A 23,088-nucleotide genomic window follows, 5' to 3' on the forward strand; every position below is an offset into this window, starting at 1 on the left:
CTTTTATGTGTCAGACAACATGAGGCACGACTTAAAACACTGCTTTACTAACTTTGTAAAATAAAATGAAATAAATACATAGATATAAATTTACTTAATTGTTATTTATTATACAATTATCGTACACCAGCAACTTGGTAAAAAATCTTCAAAACTAACAGGAATTACAATTCAAGTTTAAACGTTTTTAATGCAGCAACAAATTGGTCAAAACTTAAACAGGAATTAAAATTCCACTAGATATAAATGTATGTAGTTATTAAAAGAATCGATCGGCCTTATTGTCACCGATACCGATCCAGCGATTTGAGTCAGTTATCAGCTGGATATCGGTGCATCCCACAGTGATCACACAGTTCATCAGCTTCTCTGCTATGAGCTGCAGTTTTCATTGTCTGTTCACCCAAGACGAGAGAACTGACAACCACAACATCAATTGACCCCTTCAAAGAATTTGCTCCTCCGTCATCACACTATTATTAACTTGTTCTGAAATGTATTTCACTCAAGTTAACAAGTACTACATGGTAGGCCTTTGTTTAAAGGCATAGTTCAACATTTTGGGAAATACAGTACGTCTGACTTGAGCACAAAAAAGCAAATATGCAAATAACTGATATACAAATTAAGAAACATTAAAAAAAATACTGATTTCTGAGTATTTAAAAACAAAGAATCCCATTTTTCTAGTTCAGAAATCATAACTACAGCATAGAGCCCATTTGTTTTTAATAATTCAAGAACTTCCACAATCATTTTCTATTCAGTGTGCATGCAGCAGCTCCAACCTTCAAACCATAAACTCCTGAACTGCAGTTTATCTAACCAAATGACAAAATGATGAAAAACAAGTCAAACTGGTTGTAAAAAACTGTTCATTTAATAGTAAGACTGCTGGTGGCAGTAGGTGATTTCAGACTATATAACCTACACACAATAATCAACATTTTCAAATCACAAACTACACACAACAATACAATCCATTTCAAAGTCCATTTGTCTCAAAGCCCCATGGGGATTATTAAGACATCAAAAAGGTGATGTCATATTTCAATGTTCAGGGAACTTGTTGACAGTCCATAAATAAAAACATGCTATATACTTTTCCATAAAAAAGACAAAAGTTGTACAGATAAGTACAGTATAATTAAAAAAAACGTGTTTTTTATAATAACTGGATGTGTAAAAAATATTTCACATGTAGGGCACCAGTACGCAGCAGATTTTACTCATTCTTGTCCTGAGATTCTGCTTTACAAAAACAACAAAAAAACAAGTTAGTCACTTTTTTTTTTTTTTTTACAATACCACTGTGGGCTCCATCTCCTGCAGCTGTTTCAACATAAGGTCAGTGGAACCTGAAAAGGCCCCGTCTATAAATATTTTGACCTTACTAAGTGATTTCAAATTCTGACGGTTGCTGAACCTGACATAGGTGTCTTTGCTGTTCAGACTGGATGTCTTTCTCGATGTCTCTGGTACATCAGCCTTCCTCGCCAAGGGATGTTCACATTTATTCGACTGTTCCAGGAATTTTAAGAAAGACATTTCAAATCCCATCGGTTTAAAAGAGGCCAGCGGAACGTTCTCCTCCGGCATTACCGCAGGGCAAGAGGAGTCGGATTCGTCGTCCCTGCTGTAAACTACGTCGACCTTGGTCGTACGTGGAATTTTCTTGCGTTTCGCCGCTTTTCCGATCAGTTTTCGTGGACGTCCTCGTTTGCGTTTGAGCACCACAGAGCCATCGGAACTTTCATCGTTTGATAATTTGCTGTCAAACAATGTAGCAGGGGACCCTGCTGAGGCCCTTTTGCGTAGGACAGGCTTTGAGTATCCGTATTCCCCTGCTTCCAGGCCAGTGTCTGCTGTCAGTTCGTTGTCCGACAGGTCAGAGGTGTTGTCCGATTTGGAATCATCACTCCTGATGGAGCGGCACTTCTGCCTAGGAAACTTTTTGCAGAATATGAAGTGACTCCTTTGCTGTTCCAGGTACTTTTCTGACAGTCCGTGTCCCACATAATGTTTTAATATGCTCCGCTCTGATTTCATGACTGAATCGCAACCTTTTATCATACAGGGGTATTGTAGAGGAAATGTATTAGTGCACATTGAAGATGCCTCCACTTTAGATTTCAAGGAGGGTTTTCCATATTTAGTCCAGTGGTTGCTTTTTGCCTTGCTAACTCTCTTTGTGTCACTTCCCCTCTGTAGGATCTTTTTATTGCTCTCGATGTTTTCCTTCCCATTACTTGTCTTGGTAATTTGGTAATGTAAAGGCTTTGAGTTTTGTTTCATCATTGGTTCTTCTTTTATCTGTTGATTCTTTAGTTTAGGCTGGTACAGGTCCTGATGCTTTTTCATGACATGTCTGAGCAGGTTTGACTTTGTGGCATACGAAAGGTCACAGCCTTCAATTTCACACTTGAACGTGCCGTTTAATTGTTCATGTTTCGCCAACTTCATGTCTTTATGCTGTTCTTTGACGTGCCCTATATACTTCCAGAAAGCCGTGAAGGTTGCTGTGCATCCTTGGTGGCTACAAGCGAACTTGCCGAGCTTGATGCTGGACAAGATATTGCCAACTTTGTCAAGACTGAATTCATGCAGCTGAAGATAATGCTGCAAAAGGTTGGGAACTTCTACGAAAACTCGGGAGCAGTCTTTGACTTGGCATCTGAATTCCGAAATTTGGGGGATCTCTGCCTCTGGCTCCTCCTCATCGTGGTCCATTATTTCATCCGGTCCATCACTCTGGTCCTGCTCTTTGTTCACCTCCAATGCTGACAAAGCAGACTGGTGAACAGCCCTGTAGTGGAGGATCAGATTGTGCTGGATGGTGAAGGCTGCCACACAATCTTGATGAACGCAACGATATGGTCTGTACTTACTCATGGCATCACCTGAGATGGGCTTCTTCTCTTTTGTCTTCTTGGTTATGTCTATGCTTGACTTAACTATTGCCTGCCTGTTGATAGCAGATTGTTTGTCGAGAGATGGAGGCGCATTAGCTCGAGGTGCGGCAGACAGAGCCTGGGTGAGAGGAGCCGACACTTTGGGCAAATGGACTTGAACTTGTTTACCACTCACGCGTTGAGTGCGCACCTTGGGCAAGGTTCTTTGCGGTCCATGTGACCAGTGGTGTGCTGCCATCCCTGCTTGTACTGACTGAAAGGTTGATGTGGAGGTATGGGCCTGCACTGGTGGAGTCATTGCTTGGTTGTGCATGGGAGCTGTTTGCAAGGGGTGAATGACTGTGGAGCGACTGTCATCCTGACATTTCTGATTAGTCATGTCAATGTTTGTGAGCGATACAAATGCCTGTAATGGGTATTCACGTTTTACTGCATCTTGGAGTGAACTGGCCATTGTGGTTTGAGCTTCTGTAGAAAGAGAGTTTTGAAGAGCAGCAAATGCAGCGGCTTTGGCCTCTCTGCGCTTCAAATCTAGATCTGCAATTTCTTTAGCTGCCAATTTGTGAACTGAATGGTAGTGAGCGCGAAGGTTCGAGTTACGAGTGAATCTTTTACTACATTTTTGACACTTGAAAGGAGCATATTGGCCGTACCTTTTTTTAACCACATTCACCATCTCAATTGTGTAGTTGTGAGTTTTGGAGAGGTGTTTCCAAAGTGCTTCACTTGACATGGAACTAAATGTGCAGTACTCATTTTCACAAGCAAACGGCTTGACGATGTTCTTTGCAGGACTTGTATGGATTTTCGGAGTACTACTGCTACTTTGTGTCACGGGAGCTGGCTGTTGAACGATCTGTTCAGATATTTCTCTGACCAAGTCAAGCCTTTCAAATGCACTTTGAATTTCTGTCATCCACTGTTGCTGGCTGGCAGATAACTGAGTGGGCTCAAGATCTGCATCATTTGCCAGAACGCCTGTGGAGCTCAGTACCTCTGGCTGCGGGGTGGTCGTCTCTCTGAAACAAGTAAAGCTCTGTGTGTTTAGTAGTCGTTCGACTTCGTCATCGTCTCCTGGGATGATTGTAGAGTTTTCTTGAATGATTTGTCCTTGACTAGCTGAGTCACTCTTTGCATCACAAGACATTTGATGAAGTCCATAATTATCAGAAGGACTGCACATTGGGTCAAAAGACATGGGACTCTTTGAATTGGCATTAGGGTCAGTGTTGCTTGAATGGCATAAGCTGTTTCTACGTTGAAAGTCGCCAGCCAAAATCTGCTCCCGCAGTCTCTTTTTAATATCTTGCTCAGTTGTCATCCTTTGCATCTCAGCCTGCTTGCCACTTGTTGTTGCACTAAGCTGACTATCAGGTAACAGTGTTTGCATCGCCTGGTTAGAATGTGGTGTCTGAATGGTTGTCTCAGAGTTATACCCTTCACTGTGGTTTGTGGGAACACTTCCAGGAACAGCAGTGGAAGGGTTTTCTGTGAGAATCTGAGAAAGAAGTGGGTCAGGCTGAGGATAACGGGCTGTACTATACGAGTTGTCCTCTCGCTTCAGCTGGACATTTTCTGTATGCTGTATGACTGAGCTCCCTGGCAAGCGTTCACCCGCTAAATAGGGAACACAAGGGTTTTGGAACAATGACTGGCCAGCTGGTGTGTTCACAAAAAGCTCGGACAAGTTGGATTCAGCCATGATTTGTTTAAGAATGTCATCACTTGACTCACCCTCCCCATATTCTGGCAAATTATCTTGTGAATAGTTAGGGGTGGGATAGTCTTTTACAGCTGTTGAACCATTTGTTACTGACTGATGAGGCTTCTCCTGATAAACAGCAGAAGGATTATAAGACAACTGTGGCTGAGCAGTGCTAACGGTTTGCTCTGAATTGAGAAGGTCAAGAAACGATGCTGGCAGGTCTGTGTTCAATTCTGAGTCTTCATATGGTTTGCAGCTTGCACGCTTGGACAAATGGCCTCCAAGGGATTTGGGACTATTAAATTGTCTGTAACACCTGCAACAAACAAATTTGCCATCCCTAAGAATAGCTGGCCATTTGGTTCTTTTGTTTTTTCTGGCTGGCTTTTGATTTTCAGGATTGTTTTCAGAGACGCCATCTTGAGGTTGGTTGTTAATGTGTTTTTGGCTTGCTGTGTCTGGAGAGGAAAAATTAGACTGCACATGACTTTGCATTGATTTTGTTTTTTCTCCTGCCCTGGAACCGCTTTGCATCTGTGATGTATATGGTGTAATAGGGTCTTCAGCTTGTTGGGACACATCCTTAGCACCATCGATGTACGAGGGCAAAACACGCTGGGATCCATTTGCCATAAGTGGTGACTGCAAGGACTCTGCTGGTCTGTTCATTGTTGAGCCAATCATAGAGCAAGACGGGACACTAAGTGGCAGAGCAGCACTTGTAGAGTCGACTTGTGGCATCACTTGCATGTTAGATGGATAGACTTGGGAAGAGCCACAGTTTTGAATTTGTTCACTTCCAGGGGCCGAGAGCCAATTTTGACTACCTGAAACGTGGGACTGTGTCGTGATTGGATTCGAATCCCTGCCTAGCTGAGAGAGAACAATGGGATTTAAAACATTTTCCATTAGGAGTGAAGCATTCTGGTTGCGGGCAGATGAGGAATGGGAATGTAGAGAACTACAGTTTGCCCTTTTACCCATATTAATATAAGGAGTTGATTGGATAACGTTCTTCCTCTGAACTTCACAAACTGGTACTCTGTTGCCCAGCTGGTTCTGAACTGAGGCGACTGAACTGGGACGTCCAACAGATGACGTGCTTGGTGCTGGAGCGTAGGTTATCTTGATTTTAGTTCGGGCAACTTTCCATTGCTCATAGAAATCTGGGTGAACTGTTTTCATGTGCTTGGCAGCACTTCTGTAGGAACTGTAGTGCCTTGTACATGTTTCAAATGCACAGTGAAATCGCTCTCTGTGTCCCGGAGGGGGACCTGTGCTAGTTGAGGTTGTCAGAGAGTGCTCTGATCTGTTCCCAGTTAGTGGCTGAGGGGTTACTGTTGGAGGAAGTGGTTGTGACATTGCTGGCTCTATGGAGTTCTGGGGCGGTGTTAATGTTGACATGGCGCTACTACACATTGGCCCTTGCAATGGTAAGTTGCAGTCAGAGTTGTAACTCGTTGATCCAGTATTTACATTACTGGGGAACATTTGTGGCTGGCCTCGCAAGACATCTGTATTACAGCTATGTGGCACGTTACCTAAATGAGCTTCAAATGGAGGTACTGGTTGTGTCTGTTGAGGTGGTCTCATATTATCAAAAGAATGACCACCTGAACCATGTCTGTGTGGATTAGGATCAGACAAATGGGAATTTGCAGGCTGAATCACAGAATTATTTAAACTCTGTGTCTGACTGGTGGTTGAACAAGGCAAATCTTGTGATTCCTGTTTGACTCTGTGTTGTCCAAAGGTTTCCACAGGTGCTTGTGAAGATTTCAGCAAACTCTCAATGGACACGGGCAGCCTTCCATTGTTTGAATTAACAGCACTCTCAGAGTTCCAGTTTTCTTGGGAATTCTCTTGTTTAAGAGGAGAGTGACTGGAGAGCATTTGTTCAATGAGTGAAGGGCCAGGCTGCATATTTTGTGAGATCTGTTCACAGGATGGGCTTTCCTCTTGAGCGGCATGCCCCCCCTTGTGCAAATCCAGCTGGAGTTGTGAATGGAATACCTTTCCACAATCCACAACTTTACAAGTGAATGTTTTATAATGCTGTGCCTCGTGGTCATAGAGTTTGAAGGCCTCATTGAAAATCTTTCCACAATTTGAAAACATGCATTTAGCCTTAAAAACAGAATGTGTTTTCCTGTGTACAAGGAGTTCAGTATTGGACAGAAAACTTGCCTTGCAGTTCAACTGTATACAGATGTAAGGCCTCACACCACAGTGGACCTGTAAGTGATCATTAAGATGGGTGACATTAATAAAGTGGCGGCGGCAGTACTGGCAAACAACCTTTTTGCTCTGCATTTCGAGGAAAGTCTTAGCTTCCTCGTTCTCCCCGTGAGCTTTAACGTGCGCAACAAGATTTCTGAAAAACTTGAAGCTCCTTCTGCATTTTCCAACAGGGCACACGTTGGTGTCATCACTACTCACTGTGCTACACCTAGCCAATCTGGCCTCAACATTCTGACTCAACCCCCCACTTTGCCCTAAGGAATCACCATTTTCATGAAGTTTGTTTTCTGTCTTGGCCTTTAATGCTGCAATAACAGGTGCAGCTGTTTTGGGATTAGCCAATTTCTGGTTTGTTTTCAGGGCAGTCATCCTTTCCTTGCATGACTGTTTAACATGTGATGTTACATGGGGAAGCAATGTGTCTTTTGAGGTAAAGGTTTGAGTACATATTGGGCAGCTGTATTCTCCACCGCTCAGATGAGTCTGTGCATGGCGTACAATTCTGTGACCGAGAAACTCTTTGTCACAGAGCACACAGTACTGCATATACACCTGCCAGTTTCTGAACCTGGCAGATATGAAACCTTTTTCTCTCAGTTTCTTCATTTCTCTGTTTTTTTGTCTCTTGTCTGTTATATCGCTTAGTTCATAAGTGCCGCTGACATTGTGATCTGGGATATTCCTATACCCCCCCTGACTGAAGAAGTCTTCCTCTTCTTCGGGGTCCTCAGTATCATTCAGCAAGTCAATGGATGACACTATTGAAGCTTCTTCACCCATTAGTGCTAGACAATGACGCTTAAGTGTTTTCCAGTCCCAGAACTCCGGGTCGAAAGGCCACTGGGTTTTGAAAACCAGCAGGAGCTCGCAGCGTAGAGAGTTGGGAACAGGCATATTCTCCTCCTCTAGTTTCTGATCTGGTTCATTGTAAAGAGTCTCCACAGCATAGTATGAATCCACTGTGGGCTCCAAAAGGAACTCTGTCAGTTGGCAGGCTCGCTTGACCTCCAGGTCAGTGGGAAGCAAGCAGGAAATAGTTTTACACACAGTGGCCTTGGTGTTTCCATCATTTGAGTCCATTCGCAGAGCCCTTATGCACATTTCAATGCACACTGGCAGTCCAGCGGTGTCAATCTATGAAAAAGAGGAATCCGAGTAATTTAAAGCTGCCAAACACATGGAGCATCTGGGACCACAATTGATAAAGCAAATTCAAAGAAACACTTCCAATAATCCAGGGTTAATTCTGTTTGGCAAAGCAAAGTTACCAGCAACAATGCAAAATTAAAAGCTACAAGCAGCGATGAACAGGCCCACGCACCTTCCCGCGTGTCGGGGGTACTGGCCCACACTTTGATAATACCACAACAGCTGACTGTTTACTGACCTCTGATTGGATGACCTTGATGAGGAACAGGATGTGGTACACAGTTTTGGAAAGTAAGGACATCTGGCGGCATTTGTCGAGGAAGGCCTGCTCTGATGGCTCCAATCGCTTCAACAGCTTGCTCCAAAACAGAGTGAGCTCCCTGGTTTGAAGAAATGGAATTCATTGCCCATTTATTATCTGTGATGTCCTAATATCTATTGATTCATCTATTCAGGCTCACACTGACCAGTCAGCCTCTCAATACTACCCCATTTATCAATGACACAAACACGTAATAGAAGAGCTTCATCAGCCAAGGACAGAGTATGGATTAACAACACTACATACTGATTAAGTGATTCAATATGTGGACTGAAGACAAATTCTGCATTAAACTTGAACATAATCTTTTTTTCAGTATGATATTTCTTCACACCAGCTACATATGAAATTTGACATGCAAAGCTGATTAGTTTAGTTAGTTAGTTGGATAAAAATGCAGCCTTATTAATTTCATATAAAAACAGGTGAAGATTCTGGGACTAATACAATCACTGTTATTTGGTTTTGCCCTGTCAAGAATAAATATTTTCTTCCCTCCATAAAACAAAGAAACCTCGTATAGATGAGCATCAAATGAGGTGGCTTGTGTTTTCTTACCAAGCACAGTATGTATCTCCTTGGAGAAGCTGTCGGGTCAGGAAGGCTGAGCATAAGCTGAAAGCTGCCCTCTCATCTCCATCTGACTCCAGGTTGCAGATCATCTCTAACACGTCGCGGCAATCCTCCTTTGAAAGCTGTACAGATAGATACCATGTATACAGTAATTAGGTTTCACTGGTAAACAATATCTATCCACTTAAGGAAATACCTACATGCTTCATCTTCCAATATTTATAAAGAAGGAGGCACCATCAATGCCTCCAGTCTCTCAAAATGCTTTCAAGTGTAGTCTGCCATCTTGTGGATGAGGAAATTATTACAGGAAAGTCCTGTAACAGTTGACACAACACAACATGGAAATGCTGTACTGTACCAATACTAATGTAATGCAAAGCTCTATTAAATGAAATTACATCTTTATTCACATCCTTTAGGTGTGATTGGATCCTTTATGCACAAAAGACAAGCTCTTTGTTGTACATTTTTATCATACACAAATGAAAGTCAGTAAACTCAACTATCCAGCTTCACTTACCTCATCCATCAGCTGGTCCGGTTCTGAAGTAGAACAGAGGCAGACGAGGTGCATCTGCTTGAAAAGTCCCTTCCCTTGGAAGGCAGGACACTCGGAGCATGCCTTTGCCAGCAGCGCAGCCTTCCCCAGCTGATTGTCCTTCATCATCTGTTTCACTCTCATCTCCAACAGCACCAGCCCCTCCTGCACCAGAAACTCCTCAACTGAAAACCAGTGGGAATATTCACATTGTGTTGGAATGTTTTTTTTTACATGTGCAACAAGAGTACACCCATCATGTTAAATAAAAGATGAAAATTCTTGACAATGTCATATTTTCTTCCCAGCCGAGACCGCCATCACCGGCGGAGCACCGCTCAACCATCTGTCTCCCTGGTCCCCGGTAAAATGCCTAATCCTGAACACGGTGCCGAATTCATTACACAAGTGCGGAGAGCAAAAAGTGTGATATATATTTATATTTAATGTCACAAATCAACGAATAGACATTTCTCTCACAAATTAGTGGTATTTTCTTTTTAATTTAAAAAGGAACATGTAATGTTTTATACTTCTGATGAATATAATCCAATCAATCTTATTTCCATATATGCATTTTGTATATACAGTTCCGTTTGTTAACGCCTTATTTTGAAAACCAGACGTAGTCACGAGTGTATACTTCCGCTAACTTTGCCGAGGTCGTCGCTAGCTTTCCCCGTCAGCTCCGTTCTCTTTATACATCCATGGTCAGCTCTGTTTGACTGTATATACCATAAATGTCAGTATATGGGTGTGCTACAGTTGTAGCGTCACAGATTTTACCACTATGATGCTAGTGGCGGTTGGCTTGACCGCATATTAACATTTCGATGTGCGCACGCATGACCGTGAGTGCACACAATGGTTGGTTAAACCACTGTTCATTCGACCTGAAGAGAAGTTTGTTGCATTTTATTTCATGTTAAATGTTATTGCTCTAACTTTTGCTTTGAAAATGAGAACAGAAGCAGCATGTTAAACCACTGTTCATTTAACTTGAATAGAAGTTTTTTTTTTATTTTTTGTTAAATATTGCATTGCCTTGTAGCTTGAGAACTGAAGCAATTTTTATTATTTTCAAATAAAACGTGTATGTATTTGTCATTAATCATTGTGTTTATATCCATAATTAATTTATCCCCGATTCCCTTACAAGAAAAAACTTTGAGGAATCCTGACCAGCACTGTCCAGTATCCAGCTATTTATTTCACAGTCACACTGATTGAATTTTTGGGCTAAAAATAGATACTGTATCGATTTTAAGTCATTGAATTGTATCGTATCACTTTAGATGAGCCAAATATCGTCCTTGAGTAATATCGGAACCATGGAAAGTGATACGTATTGTTGTAAAAACCAATTTGTCATACCCCTAGTGTTAAATTCAAAACATTTAAATATGGCATCCGTACATTGTTGTGAATTTAATTAATAGTAACATAAAAACAGTTGTCATGAAAACTATGTTCATCTGACAGAGATCATAAAATACAGCGGTATAACAATACAATGGACAGCGACATCGCTTTAAAATGACGGCTCAGGGGCAAGGATGTCTCATTTTGTTAAATGATTGTTGCCTTGACTCCTCTCTCCTCTTCTGCTCGCATCTCCCGAGGGCGGGACTAAGATGCAAGAAGAGGAAGCGAGGAAACAAATCGAGGATGTACAAACTGGGAAATGAGAAAGGGCTACAGGCCTGTGTAAGAACTCTGAAAACCAGCGCAGATGCTCACCTTCTTCAGTCTGTGGGTTTTCATCGGACAGAAGGCCTTGCAGGACGCTGTTGGTCCAAACACCATCATACTGGCCCAAAGCAAAGAGCAGGGACAGCTGAGTGATTCCATTTTCCTGCAGCTTACTGTAAGCAAACTGTACACAACAGGAAAACTCCATGAGACAAAATGCAGAGGATACAGTATGTGACTATCTAAAGTTTAAGTCCATTAAGTCAAGCTGTTGGTAGTTTGAATTGCAAATGAAAAGCAAACTGTATGGAAACGTTATGGAAAAATTAGTTGAACTAAACAGGCCATGAACCCTGCATGTGATAGAGTAAATCTAGTTTGAAGGAAATTTCCTCACTTGAATCTGAAGACCTAATAACAGTGTTTAATGCATTTTGTGGATATTAAAGCAGACTTTAACTAAATTCTTAGCAGTACAAGATACTGTAAAAACAAAAGGAAGTTGCGGGGTGCATTGTCATGGGGTGCCAAACTTGAGTTTTAGTCTTAGGCCTTACAATTATTTAAGATAAATCCACATTTCTTTCTTAAAATGAGAATCTTCAGCTTTACCTGCACACATGACTTGAATTCTTTCCATAAGCCATCTGGAACGTCCGTCTTCAGTGAGAGCAAAAGCTCTGCAAAACTCCTGCAGAACGAACGGGCAATCAACAAAAACACAATATTGATCTTCGCCTGCACTTTAAACATGACTTACGAAACTTTGATAGAATTAACAAAGAAATATAACTCATATAATTTAGCTTTTTGTAACAGGGTTGCATTCAGCATAATGATGATTGATTATGGGGGTAAACCCTAAATCTTATCTGCAGTTAATCACATCTTTAATGGTACTTACAGTGAGAGCCTCTCAACCACAAGAGGAACATTTTCACACTGCAATGAGAGGTATGGAGAAGCCTGGGCATAACTCAGCAGTGCAGCTATGTACACTTCCACCAGCGCCAAAGGCTCTTCCTCTATCCTCCAACGGCCTGCATACTCCAGCAGAGTCTAAAGAGACGGAACCACAGTCATTCATTTACTAAACAACCATTTTTGCACTGACAACTTTTACCAGCAGTTTGAAAATATAAACAGAAAGTTGGGTATTTAGCACAAGCAGTTATACCCATCGACATACATACATAGAGACATTATTGGCCGAATGTTACAAACGGACACGGAGTGAAAACTGGGGAACCTCGTCCACACCGCTCGAAGCTGCCGCTGACAGCAGCCCACCGAGTCAGTCCGTGTGCGCGTCGGCTTGGGAATATAACCGAGTGAGTGAGTAAGTTAGTTCGTTAGTTGAAGGAGAACATTAGGCCGATGATGTCTGAGACGATTGCCTCATTAACGTTATGGTTCCCTAGTAGCATTGGATTTAAATCTAAAATATTGCCAAATATGCGCGTTTGCTTTTCGCCTCGACACCAAATCCTCCGCCATCATCTGCCAACTCTCTCGTCCCGTGTGTGAAATCTGATCCTGCTACTGTGCTGAAACCCCGTACAGAGCAGACACTTTCACTTTCAGTTTGTAATGTCTGTCGTACCACTATGTATTGATAACACGGCGAAATTGAATTAAATGGGTTTTATTTCTATAAAAAAAGGAACACAGACTACCGCGGCAAGTCTAATGTCCAAACTCCTCAGGTGAATAAATTGTTGGAACAAATAGGACTGACGAGAAACATCATAAAGAATCAAACCCAAATTGTGAAAAACTGCAATTTTCATAGAAAATTTAAGAGAAGTTAAATTAAGAAGAATTAAGAAAAGCTTTGATGTGGTGGTCCACTGCACAGCATTTAAGTGTCTTCTTAACCAAGAACTTTTCAATTCTCAAACACATATTACTAGATTGACTGAGTAACTTGAATGCACTTATGGCATGTACAATGCATATAATATATGATCAGTCAGATTGCGCTTGGGGTTAAAAAAACAAACAACAAAAAGCAAAAGAAAACAAACTTAAATTAAGAACCCCCTAGTTTGTAAATGAAAAAAAAAACATATTACGGAAATACAGGTGTAAATATATGTTTATGTCTTTTGGTGTAAAATATGCAAAACATTTTTTCTTCACAAAATGGAGGCATAGTGGTTAGATATGCCTTCCTTCATAATGATTTATTCTGATGAGAAAACAAAGATAAAACAACTACTAAATTGTCCTGCTTATGGCATCCTAGACATAATGCCGATTCATGCTGACCTTGGTCAGAAAAGCAAATGCAGTCTTGTCAGGCAGGAGAAAGCAGCCTGTAGGGAAGTGTAAAGACAGCTCTATTTACAGAGCATGCTCTCTGCTTCTAGGATGTCTTAACTTCAGCCAACACACTCATTGTCCTCCACCCACAGCTTCTCCCTCTGGGCTCTTTACTCTACTTTTAACCAGGGTTCGAGCCTAAGGACGTCCCTCCTCCCAGGGCCGACAACGATCCGCGATTAAAATGAAACTGACTGCATGTTTTGTGTAGCACACACACTTCTTATTAAAGCTCCTTAACATAAACACAGCACATACCCCCGGCTTTTGATCTAATGTATGATTTATAATTGAATAATAGAGAACAATTACATAAATTTACATCTATGTATTTATTGGTCACATTTTGTTTTACAAAGTTAGGAAAGCAATGTTTAAGTCCAGCCTGATGTTGCCTTACACATAAAATAATGATCCCAGGGACTTACACACGTGAGGCATACAGCTTATTAATTAAACACTGGTATCGGATCGGTATTTGGTATCGGCCGATACCCAAAGCCCATGTATCTCTATCGGTATCGGGACTGAAAAGGTTTGATCGGTACAACCCTAGTTGTGATATGACAAAAAACAGAAATCCTAACAAGTCGTTTAAAGACAGAGTTTCTGAATACGGGCTGTGTGTATTTCTCACTGGATTGAACATTTCGATACTTTCAGAGTTTCTATACAGCACTTAAACTGGCTTTATAATAAAACAAAAGACATGCAAATCTCACTTTTTACAATATGGGACCTTTAAAATGGACCACCTAATCTCATTTAGTGACAAAGTGACAAACTGCTACTCAGCACCCTACCGCCCAAGCCTAGTCAGGAGTGGCGGATGAGTTCAGAGCGGAGAACCTGCTGCAGGAGTGGCGGCTCTCTACAACAGGGGTGTCCAAACTACGGCCCGCGGGCCAACTGCGGCCCGTGGTCCATTTTTAATTGGCCTGCAGGGAATTCTAAAAATATAATGGAATGTGGCCCACACATAAAACTTGCGCTTGAGTGTATTGTAGTTCTTAATTTCACCACTAGATGGAGCTACTGCCTTCAACAAGGCAGATTCCCTGCAAAACACAATTAATCAAAGAAAAGGTTTGCCACTGATGACCAAAAATGGCAGAACCAAAGAAACGCAAGATAGCAAGTGAGTGCAGAAAATTTCAGACACGGTGGGAAAATGAATATTTTTTCATGGAGGTCAAGGGGAAGTGTGTCTGTTTGATTTGCAATGAAACTGTTGCAGTGACGAAAGAGTATAATGTACGAAGACACTACGAAACCAAACATCAGACCTACACGTCCTACACTGGTGTTGAGCGAGAAGAGAAAGTAAAGCTAATGGCAGCTAGCCTGCTAGCTCAACAACAGTATTTTTTCCGTGCTAACAAAACACAAGAAAATGCTACAATAGCTAGCTACGAAGTAGCTCAACTCATAGCGCGACACGGGAAACCTTTCTCAGATGGGGACTTCATAAAACAGTGCCTCACTAAAGTCGCAGGAATAATGTGCCCGGAAAAGATGCATGAATTCAACAGCGTGAGCACGTCCAGAAACACAGTTGTGCGGTGAATCGAAGACTTGTCAGCTAACTTAAAGCATCAAGTGTCACATAAAGCTTGTGCTTTTCATTTTTACTCGATTGCATGTGATGAGAGCACAGATACCACAGACACCGCACAGCTGTTCATTGTTTTGCAACTTTACGCACACATGAAAGCATTCTGTGTGAAGCTTCGTCTCTTTGAGACACAGCTACGTAACTTCAATGTTGCGCACTTCCCCACGCTGTCCGAAGTCAAAGTTGCTTTTCCAGAGGTCAACCTTTATGCTAAAAAGGGAAAATATGTGTCTGTTATCACATCTCTCATGACAGAATTCAGTCAGCGCTTCCAAGATTTTCCTGCCATTGAGAAAGAAATCAAGCTGTTCTCGACTCCCTTCCTGATGGATGCAGAAGAAGTCGAAGAGAGTCTGCAATTAGAGCTCATCGAAATGCAGTGTGATGATTCTCTGAAGAATCAGCATCAGCTTCTCCCCCTACCCGACTTCTACCGGAGCTTGGAAGAGGCCAAGTTTCCTCTGATGCAACGCCACGCAAAACGAATGATGAGTCTGTTCGGCTCAACATACATGAGCAAACATTTTCTCTGTTAACACTGAACAAAAGCAGACTGAGAACCAAAATGACCAACAGCCATCTCTGTGATGTCCTCCGCATCTCAACCACCAAACTTACTCCCGACCTGCCAGCCATCCTTCAGTCCAAAGCGCAGCATCACTGCTCCCACTAAGTGCAGCGCTGTTCCCATTATAGGTGAGTTAAAATATATTACACAGTATTCATGTGTTCAAAAGCCCAATTACTTAATAAATTCAGTCAATTGAAGTTGATAACATTTTATCAAAAACGTTAGTTGATTTGTTAACAACCCCAATAACTTATTATTAATATACCCATCCTCTTTTCCCCTTATTGTCCCCCTGTATACAGAGCTGTGAAAGGGGATCACCATCCTGACTAAGAAGCAATCTCAGGCTGCTGTTTTGAGAATGAGCTGCCAACCCTTTTTGTAACAAAATAAATGAACACATTAATGGAAAGTTGTGATGTAGGATGTTTTTTTTCTTTAAACATATTCAAATATCAAGCATAATTTACCTCATTTGATTAATTTTGTTAATTTTAAAACCATAGAGGTGAGGCGATATACCTCACCTCTAGTGAGTGGCCCAGCCTTTCGTATATTTTTCTTTATGTGGCCCTCAGTGAAAAAAGTTTGGACATCCCTGCTCTACAACAACAGCTGATGGGGAAAATAACAGATCATGAAAAGAAAACTCTTTCTAATAAAAATGACGGAAGTTGTTTGAAATCAGTTATCGGGTCTTATGAAGCTCTTTCCGTGACAGACTCCTTCAGCCGCGGTGTGTGAAGGAGAGATACTGCAAGTCCTTCTGCTGCTGGAACACCTACAACTAACACAGATTTGAACTAGATGGTGAAGAAGGAAACTAAAATATAAAACTGTTAATCTGTTATCTGTCTTCACTCTGGTATGAAACTCCAGCAATGTTGACATGAATCAGATCAGTCCGATCGGCTGCAGCGTCCAATCAATAACCGATATTCAATAAGGAGGCGTTTCGGTCGGTAAAAGACTTCCGTGAAGGCTGCTCTCGTGTATCCTCGCTAATGGCTCCTCAGAGATCCCTCCTCGCTCCTCCATACAGAAATAAGACCTTTGGGATGGTCTTCAAGATGGCGCACCAGAACAACTTCCGGTTTAAGCGATGATGGAGGGGCGAGGAAACGACAAACAAGAGACTTGGGATGTACCCATTGTCGGACGATTGACAGTACAATTATGAACTGAAATTGTCTGCTCCGTACAGAGTCTCAGCTCAGAGTAGTAGGAGTCAGATTTTACCCACTTATCATTGGACGAGAGAGAGTTGACAGACGATGAATGGGGGATTTAGGCCCTGTTCAGACCTGGTATTAACATGCATCTTCAGTGATCCGATCACAAGTCGACATCTGTTCACACCTGGCATTAGAATGCGTCTCCACATGCGTCTTGAATAACCACTTGTGATCAGATCTCACTTCCCCGCTCTATATGCAAATAAAACATGTAGTACACACATCGCTAATACAGCAGACGTTGTGACGTAATATTACATGAATGTCAGTAGTAATATCCTACATATTTGTGAATTCTGGTACACAGTATTAACATAAAAATAAAAGGTCACAGTACCGGCGGTCCCCGGGGACCTCCACGCCGCCAGCACCGCTGCTTTTGCCAGACAACAGCGGGGCACATATAGAGAGCCTCCGAGAGGAGAGAACAGGCAGGCGGGCGGCCGGGTGTCAGCTCCGTGCAAAGCAGCAGAACAAAATCACTGACACATCTCCGACAATATAATAACAATGCACTTTGCGTGCCTAGTCTGATAGTCTGTAGATATGTAGCCTATAATCAAATTTTAATAAAATACAGTTGTACCGACAGGATACTGTAGAGCACAGAGGCCGTTTCCATGCTGAGAAGCCCCCTCTGTCTGCCCGTTCATTCACCTGAGGAGCGCAGAGACCCGCTGATCCCAGCGGGATGTTAGTTGAGTAGGGGGTCCTTAATGTGGCCCAGGACACATTCACTACACACTGCTAAAAGACCTCAGACCACCTCTGAATGTGGTCTGAAAGATCCGATCTCAATGTGTCCTCAATGTGTCTTGAGTGCATTCACACCTGTACTTACAGCTGTCCACTTGTTAATACCAGGTCTGAACAGGGCCTTAGTGTCAGAGCAAAAAGCAAAAGCACCTACTTGGCAATATTTCGGATATAAACCTAATAGGGAACCATAACGTTAATGGGGCAATTTGTAAACTTTTAGTATGAAGCAGTGTGGGGGGACGGGGTGGAAACCAGTGGCCCTGCAGCAAAAGCTTAAAGATCATAGTAAGCAATCTACATGTATTGAGCATCATCTTGTCTTGTTAAATATCCGGTGTAATCGGTAACACAGGTGTTGCCAACCAAGAAATCTGCTGACAAACCCGTACTTTCATAAAACACACCACAGACATCTTTAAAGCAACTCAAGTGTGCAGATGGTTTATTGATGTGCTACAGTGCACGGCTCAAAGGTAACTGGCAGTAATGTATTTTTTTAGTGTGCAACTTTGGTCAATAACGGCGTGCCTCTTGTGCAATAGCGTGCTAGTAGACTAGTATCCAACTTTTAAGGAGTAGTAGTAGTCAGAGGCAGTATTAGTTAAAACAGGAGCCCAATACTCAATTCTTATTGGTACTTTTATCAGTGTCATGGCCATTAATAGTTGTGTAACTTCTAAGAGTGGTGTACTTGTTCTTGTGGTATTAATATAAGAATTTAGTAGTAGTAGTAGTTGAAATATTTCCATTATTGTATTGCCATTCTGGTATTGATAATAGCTACTGTTGTCATTAAGAGCAGCAGTATTAGTAATGTAGTCCAAATTAGTAGTTGTAGTGACTGGAGGTTATTATCAGTATTATTGAGCTATTTTAGGAGTACTATTTGGCACGTACACACAAACAAAATGCATCGCGGGAAAAACCTCACAAATCCGTGCTGTTCTCTTGTTTAAGTACATTTTCACGCCAGATTAATCAGAAGACGCGTCTTATTTTTATACATTCCTTTAACGACAGATATTAGGACCTGGACACTATTTTATTTTTTCTGCATTTTACTGCAGTCAGAGGCATTCATTTAAACTCTCTGTGTTTGAACACTATGAAGTGTAAGTGGCAGCAAATCATCTGATGTGTCAGAGGAGAGATGAGGAGTTTTGTTGTGAAACAATTTTTTTAACTGAGCCATGTTGGTTTTTTAAAAAAGCTGAATTTTTCAGAATGAAACGGAACGTATAAATATCAAAGTAATTAGAGTAAATACATAGTGTGTGTATATACACACAGTAACATTTATCTACAAAAATATAAAGTACACATGAAGTGATGAAAAGACTAAAACTCTCTAGTTTTTCTGCATTAAAAGCAGAAAAAGTTAAAAAAAAAAAAAAAAAAAAGTAAAGCGTAAAGTGTTAACGTAAAGCGGATGCGTTGTCGTTAACAGCAGGATGAATGTGGGGGAACTGGGCTTCAACAAACCCTGTTACAAACTGAACAGGCTGGTGAGCAAGGCTAGCTCTGTGGTTGGATCTGAACTGGATGATCTGGAGGTGGTGGCAGAGGGGAGGATGAGGAGGAAGCTGGACGCTATCCAGGGGAACCCCTCCCACCCCCTCCATGATGAGCTAGTCAAGATGAGGAGCACCTTCAGCCACAGACTCATCCCCCCTCAGCACAACACAAAGTGCCTGGGTCAGTCCTTCATGCTGGTAGCCATCAGGCTCCACAACCAAGGCTGACCCCTATATGAGAACTAGGAGGACTTTAAGAACTTTAAACATGCTGCACTATATCTGCAACCACCGTGGACTCTAAACACTGGCACACTTTACACTCACTTTACATTCTATATACCACTTTATAGACTGCACATATGTACATATTACATTTATTTATTGTACATGCTACATTTATTTATTGTACATGCTACATTTATTTATTGACGGACTGTACACACTATGTTCACCCATTCACTCTGTATCTTTTATATCTCTATTTATTGTTTTTATAATTTTTGTATATCATTATACCTCTCCTGTGTTTCTCTCCGTTTGCTGATGTTGCTGCTTTGACACCTGAATTTCCCTCCGGGGATTAATAAAGGTCAATCTAATCTTATTTTACAAAGGTGCCAAAGCTTAATAGAAAGAAACAAAGATGTTCTACAAAAAAATAATCAAGGCAAATGCAAACACTAGTATGTTACACTTACTTTACACTCTACATCCTATATACCACTTTATAGACTGCACATATATACATTTATCTATTGCACATGCTACATGTATTTATTGTACATGCTACATTTATTTATTGACGGACTGTACACACTATGTTCACCCATTCACTCTGTATCTTTTATATCTATTATTGTTTTTATAATTTTTGTATACCTTTACCTCTCCTGTGTTTCACTCTGTTTGCAGATGTTGTTGCTTTAACACCTGCATTTCCCTCCAGGGATTAATAAAGGTGCATCTTATCTTATCTTACAAAGCGACACCCTGTAGCCAAACACACAGGGCTGAGAGCTACTACCATTGGCTAACGGCAGCTACAATCGTTTTGCCTGATAACTGTGGACTAGTTAACGTTACCAAACATTGAAACATACTGGTACCAGTCTGCTGGACTCAGTTCACGACAGATAATGATATATACCTAAAGGACTCTTTACGGTAAACTAACGTTACCTCCTGCAGACAAGCTAGCGTGTGCTAGTAGCTAGCTAGCTGAGCGGACAGATTGAGTTATATCTGTTTCACTTCACTTATTAGCAGACGTTTAACCAGTGCAACGTGGTTTTATTATGTCACTTTAACGTGTTGTACAGCTGGAGAATCAACCCTCTGTGTGTATTATTCGCATAGCAGGGCATAACGTTGTCTTTATTGTGAGTGCTAGCTCGCTGTGTTGTTGCCTAGCGTTAGGGCTGTTGATAATAACTCACCCTGCAGAAGTGCTGGCAGTACTCAGAGGACGTTTGGGTCGGAGAGTCGTCTCGGTCTCTCACCACGACTTCTTGCAGCTCCTGCAGCCGCTGTGTGAGCTCCACTATCGTGTCTCTGGTACCGTTCTCAGGACTACGGTCCTGCTCGGCCTCCTCGTCCGCCATCTTCACACCCAGCTCCAGCGCGTACCCACTACACCACTACACAACGTAGCGACGTAAGGCAGCGTGAAGGCGGTGTTGTACGTAACGTGGTGACGCAATAATGCGGTCACTTCCGGATTTAGTTCTAAAGACTTAAGAAGATTTACAATGTTGATAAATTAAACCTGCAAAACTAGCACATTCTCATAAACAAGCTCTGCTGTCCTGGAAACTGTTCTATAAACATAGTTTTTCACCAACTACTTGCTACATTTGAAATAAGAACAATATTAAATACAAAAATAAATAATTATATTATATAATGTAATATATATATATATATATATATATATATATATATATATATACATACATATATATATATACATATATATATATACATACATATATATATATACATATATATATACATATATATATATATACATATGTATATATATATATATATATATACATATATATATATATATATATATATATAGATCATCTAACTCTGTATCCACTTTGAAAAAACTTTTGAAAACACATTTTTTAGGATAGCATTCCTATAGGTAGAAGGGTATAAATATATGTATGTATACATCCGTTTCTGGACGCATGTGTACATTTATACACATTTATGTATATATACTGTTTATTTGTTTAATGAACTTGTCCTACCATTTTACCACTTGCCACTTCTGTTCTGTTTTAGATGTTACCATATTTGTTTTACTCTATCTGCTTTTATTGTCTGATGTTCTGTTTTAACAGTTACCATATCTTTTACTTTATTTATCTGCTTTTATTGTTTTGTGAAGCACTTTGTAACATCTGTTTTGAGAAGTGCTATATAATATATATATATATATATATAAATATAATATAATAAAATGTATATCCATATGTACTGTATACTGTGTATACTGCACTATTTTAAGTATTTTTAACATCCGGATTTAGTTCAGAAGACTGAAGAAGATTACAATGTTGATAAATTACCTGCAAAAATTAGCAAATTCTCATAAAGAAGGGAATTGCTATCCCTATATTGTAAATGATGGGAATATTACAATGGGGAATCTGCTAGGTAAGACATCTAAGAAAGTACACAATCTTCTAATTAATTACTTAAAGGGACTATTTGTAACTTTCAGAAATGCTTCTTAACAGCGACACCTGTGGCCGTGAAATCAACGAAAGTCAGCGTCGGGCTCACGCTTGCTCGCTCTAAATATACCTGAACGAGCATCGCTCAAAACGGTGAGGCGACACACGTCAGCTAAAACCACAATATCACTCTATATTTCAGCTGCTTGGCAGTAATGTTAGCTGACCAGACGAAGGTCTCTCCATGAACAGGATTTAGATCTGATCCTAGTGTTGGCTTTTCCTGCCTAAGTGCAGGCTGAAGCAGCGGGGCTCTGCAGCGTGTCTCCTCTGCTCTCTCCGGCACCCAGTCGGTAACGAGAGGGTAACGTAACTCTCTGAAGAGCTCCGTCACTTCACAAGACACGGGAAAGCTCTGTTGGTCTGGAGGAACTGCAGCATCTATTTCTGCACAAACGTCCCCTGTGCATTCACTAGATATTCTCAGAGCTAAACTAACTCTTCTGCAGTGTGGAGTGAACGCGCGTTCACGTCTAGAGGTGGAGCGAGACAGCGAGGACGCGCGCGCATTCTGAGTGAAGGAGAGCAGGCAGCGGAGACGAGGCTCCAGCCACACGCGAGCGCGCATATGCGAGCGCGCATATGCGAACGCGCATGTGTGGCGACCCGCTACATTTATACGCTTAAAAAGTTACAAATAGTCCCTTTAATAATTATTATTATTATTTGTATTTATTTATTTATTTTTCTGCCAATCTGCTGCTTCACACTCCAGTCCAGTAGGTAGCGGTAATGCACCTATAAGCTGGTTTGCCAACCGCCAATAAACACCAAAGAAGAAGAAGAAGAAAAAAAAAAAAAGAAGAAGCAAATTCTCATAAACAACCTCTGCTGGCCTGGAAACTGATCTATAAACATAATTTTTCACCAACTACTTGCTACATTTGGAATAATAAGAATATTCAATACAAAAATAAATCATTATATTATGGAAAATGGGTTGACAACAGTATCGTATTGGTCAAACAACTTCTTAATGCTTATGAGCAGTTACTAGCGTACAATGAAATCCTTTCCAAATTTAGTTTACCAGTTACTCCGAAAGAGTAGTGTTTGATGCTCTGCTGAGGAGTATGCTGCAACTTCTTAGAGATTCAGTAAGGGAGATTTCAATGTTGGATCCATTTAATAGTGATATATTCCTTGGAGAAGTCGACATTACCAAGAATAACTGCACTAAT

General features: G+C 41.1%; 1 protein-coding gene across 1 annotated transcript; it reads right to left on the minus strand.

The window, feature by feature from the left end:
* Positions 1-858: 858 nt before the first annotated feature.
* On the minus strand, positions 859-20,821 carry znf292b (zinc finger protein 292b). Its single transcript, XM_074615696.1, has 8 exons — positions 20,594-20,821; positions 12,040-12,194; positions 11,748-11,826; positions 11,184-11,319; positions 9,426-9,628; positions 8,888-9,024; positions 8,246-8,387; positions 859-7,992 (listed from the first exon to the last, which is right to left on the minus strand). The coding sequence occupies exons 1-8, from the start codon at positions 20,756-20,758 to the stop codon at positions 1,300-1,302; spliced, it is 7,710 nt and encodes a 2,569-aa protein (XP_074471797.1). The 5' UTR covers positions 20,759-20,821; the 3' UTR covers positions 859-1,299.
* Between the last annotated feature and the right edge of the window lie 2,267 nt (positions 20,822-23,088).

The sequence above is a fragment of the Sebastes fasciatus genome, chromosome 18, assembly GCF_043250625.1.
Source record: "Sebastes fasciatus isolate fSebFas1 chromosome 18, fSebFas1.pri, whole genome shotgun sequence".
In the NCBI taxonomy this organism is placed as follows: domain Eukaryota; kingdom Metazoa; phylum Chordata; class Actinopteri; order Perciformes; family Sebastidae; genus Sebastes; species Sebastes fasciatus.